Genomic DNA, 4,729 nt, shown 5'->3' on the forward strand with positions numbered 1-4,729 from the left:
AGAAATAGAAAAGAAAAGAGAAAATAAAGAGGGTGGGGGAGAGGGAATTAAAAAAAATGGCGAAAAAAATATTCAGATCTCAAAAATAATTTAGTCCGTGATTTAGTCCGACACTGCACCAAACACTTCATTATTCTTATTCTGCTTAGTCCAAGCTAAGCCAGTCCAACTTAGTCCCTAAAACTAATCCAGTCCGATATAGTCCGGTGCAACAAATACACCTTTAAGGGCTCGTTTGGACATGCTTTTAAAACGACTGAAAACACTTTTTGTGAAAATATTTGTGGTACCAATCCTTAGCAAAAATACAAGTGAATATTAGAAAACCATATAATTTTCTCAATAGAATCTTTCAGTCATTTTAAAGCAATTTAAAACGAGTCCTGAAACTATTGATAGTTGAATAATATTATAGTGACAAATGAAGAGTTGTATTTTGAAATATTCAAAAAAAATTCCAACGAGAACTTGATGAAGTTAACAACAGAACACGTACTTTTAAACCTTAAGTTATTGTTGTATTCCCTCTGACTTCTCTTCACCTTCTTTAGTTTTGCATCCAACTAACTTTACACTATTTACACACGAGGTTTTATGTTGGACTCTCTCTTCTTTTGTATCGATTGTATAAGAAAAGTGATAGAAATGTACAAAAGTATAAGGGTAATATCAACATAACTGAAACTAGGAGGGGTGATAGGGAGAAAAAAAAGAAAGGTGCATGAGCATGAAGGAAGAAAACAGGGGACAGAACGTGGGCGTTGCCATCAGAATTCTTTGGGAGATATACTCATCATCAAACCCTAGCATTGATGCAGGGGACCACATACATGATAGAAAATGTTATCAGGCCTTTTTAGACCTTTTATTTTGATAGTTAAAAGGGAATCTTGTTCCTCTTCAGATTTTGCAGTTTAGAATCGACGAATCAAGAAATCTAAATTACTTATTTCAAATTCTATGATCTTCATTAGTTCATTTTATTAGTTCATTTCACACAAACCAAGAATTTGGATCTCTCTCTTCCTCTCTTGAATAGTTTGAATTTCTCAACCCGTCAGCTTCAAACTGCAATATTCGGAAAGAATGTTAATTCATAAAAAGGAGAGAGAGTTGTTTGGTGCTTTTCCTCTCTTCTCTCTCACTCACTCACTCTCTTCTTTTTATTGCCCTTCCTTTCCCTTTTCATCGAAATTAGGGTTAGTGGTAGCTCCATCTGTTTCTTCGGTTGGATTAGAACCACAAGGAGGAAAAAGAGAAACCAAGAATAGTATATATATTCATGGTCCCCATATTTTAACTTACGTTATTGCTATGAATTTGATATTCCAAACAGAAAAAGGAAAGAAAAACTGTTACGCATTTGCACTACTTTTCATGAAATCTAAATAATTTAGTAAACCCCAATTTAAGGAGAGAACTTTTGTTACAGTCAAGACATATTTCTACAAGTATCACCCGTATAATAGATGCTTACAACATGTTCAAAACATGCATTATCCGTCTAATATGTCCAGTAAATTCTTGCCATACAAAGTATTTGGTTTACAAGAGAGTTCAATATCCTATATAAGGTACTAATATAGTTCAATAAAGTAAACGGTAGTAATAGTTTAGTTTGCCGAAGTATATTCGGGTTAAGTCATGATTAGGACAGCGTGCTCAGCCCGTTGCACTCAAACTTGAGTTCCTTCCCATCAAATTATGGTAGTTTAAAATATGATCTTCTCTTAAAACATAATTCAGACACCCAAAACTTTGAACTAATGATTACACAAAAACGTCACTTAGCACTAAAGTTCATTTGTACTCCCTTTCACTTATAAGTGAAAAAATTTAGGTTCAAATCGTTTATTATGAGTTTGATACTAAGTTATTATAATCTGCTTATTGTGTGACTCCGTTTGAATTTCTCTACAGTATAAATATACCATTGTATTATAAAAGAAAATCCCCAATAGCTCAAGGCCATTTAGGATTAGGCCTTTTTTGGTTAATGGGCTTAGTTGTTTGGTTTGGGTCTAATAATTGGGCCTTCATTTGTTATGTTTGGTTTTAATACAATGGGCTGCATATGGGCTCTCTTATTAAACCCATTACCCGGCAATGCCCAAACGACGAGAAAGCCTCTGAAATTGCCATAGCCAGAGTTCCCATCAGTCTTCAGTCCTCAGCCTCCACCTCCACCCACCACGACCCGAATTCAGGAGCCCCAAAAGCGCCGCCGTCAACCTCCGCACGTAAGTAGTTTCTGGGTTTTCCCCGTGCTTTCGTTTTCCCATAATCTGTATTGGTTCACAGTTTCCGACCACCGGTTGGATGCGTGTTTCGTGTCATTCAATAGTTTCTGAAAGCAGAGCACTCTATGTGTTTGCGAAAATGCCCCAATGAAAGATATCCAAAGGGGTTTTTCTTCGTGTTTGTTTTGGACTTTCAGCGTGAATTGTCTTAGTCTTGTGTTCCAATTAGAGCGTTTGATTGTTGCCGTTTAGTTTTCTGATGTCCTTGCATTGTGTTATGCAGCAATCTGAGCACGATGATCCAGGTGGCAAGGTATTTCAGGAGAACACTCTTTTCTGCTGCTAAATCGGAAACTTCTGCCGCGGCTTCTGCGGCTATGACGACGGAGTACAACCCTCTTGAGGAGTTCTTTGAGAAAGATAGAAGCCAAGAGGAAGAAAAGCCAGTTGTCTACGGTACATTGTTTCCATTTTCATTGTTTCTGCTTGTTAATGACATATGTACATTATCTTCCCAGTTTTCATGTTTCTGTTGAAAGAAGTTAAATTGATTAGCAAATACGAAATTGTATAATTTTTTTGGAAATTCGAGCTATTATGCTGATTCAATGTATGAAAAAATTGTTAATTAAGCACAGGCGAGGGTTTCAGCAACAAAGGGTATAAAAGGTTTGAGCTATTGGAAATGTTTATGCTTCCCTTACGAGTTTTCATGTTACTATACTCACATTGAAAGAGATCTTTTTGGATCAGTTGTGGGGTAGCTGGGTCCTTCATTTGACTGTATAATTTTTTGCAAGGTTTGAGCAGAAATCCTAGCACAAATATGGAGGTTAAGCATTACTTTACATGCTATTACAGTTTTCTAATATGTATTCTCTTTTCAATTGGTATGTAATGCATTCCATGATAATTATTACAAATATGGAGGTTAAGCATTACTTTACATGCTATTACAGTTTTCTAATATGTATTCTCTTTTCAATTGGTATGTAATGCATTCCATGATAATTATTTGAAGTGTTTTTTACTTCTAACCTCCATCCTTTTCTACTGTTTTACTCACTACGATACACTTTTTACATAAGTTGAACGTTTTTTTCTATGTTCTGATGTTACATAATTCAATGCATTTCTACAGGACTTTGGATGCAATTTGTTTAACTTCACTTAAAATTCTATTATTGATATTTTCCTCGCTGTCAGGTCGAAGTTGGAAGGCAGATGAGTTGCGTCTGAAGTCTTGGGATGATCTCAATAAGCTATGGTATGTTCTGCTTAAGGAGAAAAACATGCTGATGACTCAACGCCAGATGCTTCATGCGCAGAATCTCCGGTTTCCCAATCCTGAGCGCCTTCCCAAAGTATGACCCTTTTCTTTGTGTAATTGTATTATTTCAACAAAGAGGTACTTGGGAAGTTTTTCAAACATGTTTCTTTGCACGAATACTTCCTTCTTTTTCAACTCCTACTTCTTACTTTGTCACTGTATTCTCATCTATTTGTCTGGTATGTCAGTTAACCAGTGCCATTACCTGGCTACTCAGTTTTATATGAAATTCTGAAACTTTGAGAAGTTAATAAGCTACGCCTGTGCTAGAACCATGTTGCAGCAAAGTCTTTCTTGATGTTGGATTCTCTACATTTGATTATTAGTCTATTAGATTTGATTTATTTACTGGTTTCTTTATGTTGGTGTGATTTGACTTGCATTAAATGTGAAGAACTATGAGTTGAACTGCTGGACTAGCAAATGTTCGTTTTCAGTTATGCTTTAACTGGTTGCTAATGTTCCCGAATAGGAAATAAAAGGAAGGGAACTATAATTTGTACAATCATATAGAATTCATTTTGTTGCTGCAGTCAAGTTCCTTTTTCTTCTCTCGTTACTAATGTCATTGTGAAATTCAGGTGAGGAAGTCGATGTGCCGTATCAAGCACGTTCTCACTGAGAGAGCGATCGTAGAACCAGATCCCAGGAGGTCTGCTGAGATGAAGAGGATGATAAATGCTCTGTGATAACTTCCACCTTGTGGATCTCCAGAGTCACCGTGCATTGGATATGCCGGGTCATTGCGAATGCTGCCTTCTTTTTCTCCTTGTAGACTAGAACTAATAGTGATTCGATATTGTGAGCTTAGGAACAACGTGTAATCTGTTGTTGAATCTATGATGGTTTGTCTTTTGCGTTTTGAGATGCAAATGATCAATACTATTTATTCGAGTTGCATTCGAATTGCTTTAAAATGTGCTTGTTTCTCCAACCATCTATATTTTTCCACATGTTAACGCTTGTTAACAAATCCTTATGATATATAATGTATAGTTTGGCCATGACTTGATACCCACAAGGTGCCTAAACTAAGGAAGGAAGACAATACTTGCTTGTGCTTCATGATGCGAAGAAATAGAGTTAGAGTTTTAGAGAAACTTCAAAAATGTGATCAGACCACTCTCACAAAAGAAGGAGCCACTTTAACCTCTTGTGC

At 36.2% G+C, this 4,729-nt stretch overlaps 1 protein-coding gene across 1 annotated transcript; it reads left to right on the top strand.

Annotated features, from left to right (window-relative positions):
• Window positions 1-2,099: 2,099 nt before the first annotated feature.
• On the top strand, window positions 2,100-4,487 carry LOC137711623 (uncharacterized). The gene is made up of 4 exons (XM_068450880.2): window positions 2,100-2,240; window positions 2,524-2,696; window positions 3,447-3,604; window positions 4,152-4,487. The coding sequence occupies exons 2-4, from the start codon at window positions 2,537-2,539 to the stop codon at window positions 4,257-4,259; spliced, it is 426 nt and encodes a 141-aa protein (XP_068306981.2). The 5' UTR covers window positions 2,100-2,240; window positions 2,524-2,536; the 3' UTR covers window positions 4,260-4,487.
• The last annotated feature ends 242 nt before the right edge of the window (window positions 4,488-4,729 follow it).

This window comes from Pyrus communis, chromosome 6 (assembly GCF_041283825.1).
Source record: "Pyrus communis isolate YQ-2024b chromosome 6, ASM4128382v1, whole genome shotgun sequence".
NCBI lineage: Eukaryota > Viridiplantae > Streptophyta > Magnoliopsida > Rosales > Rosaceae > Pyrus > Pyrus communis.

Bases quoted from the DNA above. Each gene is read 5' to 3' on its own strand.
- LOC137711623 (XM_068450880.2), top strand. From the start codon at position 2,537: ATGATCCAGGTGGCAAGGTATTTCAGGAGAACACTCTTTTCTGCTGCT. The intron at 2,697-3,446 runs GTACATTGTTTC...CCTCGCTGTCAG, and splicing joins AGAAAAGCCAGTTGTCTACG to GTCGAAGTTGGAAGGCAGAT. The intron at 3,605-4,151 runs GTATGACCCTTT...TGTGAAATTCAG, and splicing joins ATCCTGAGCGCCTTCCCAAA to GTGAGGAAGTCGATGTGCCG.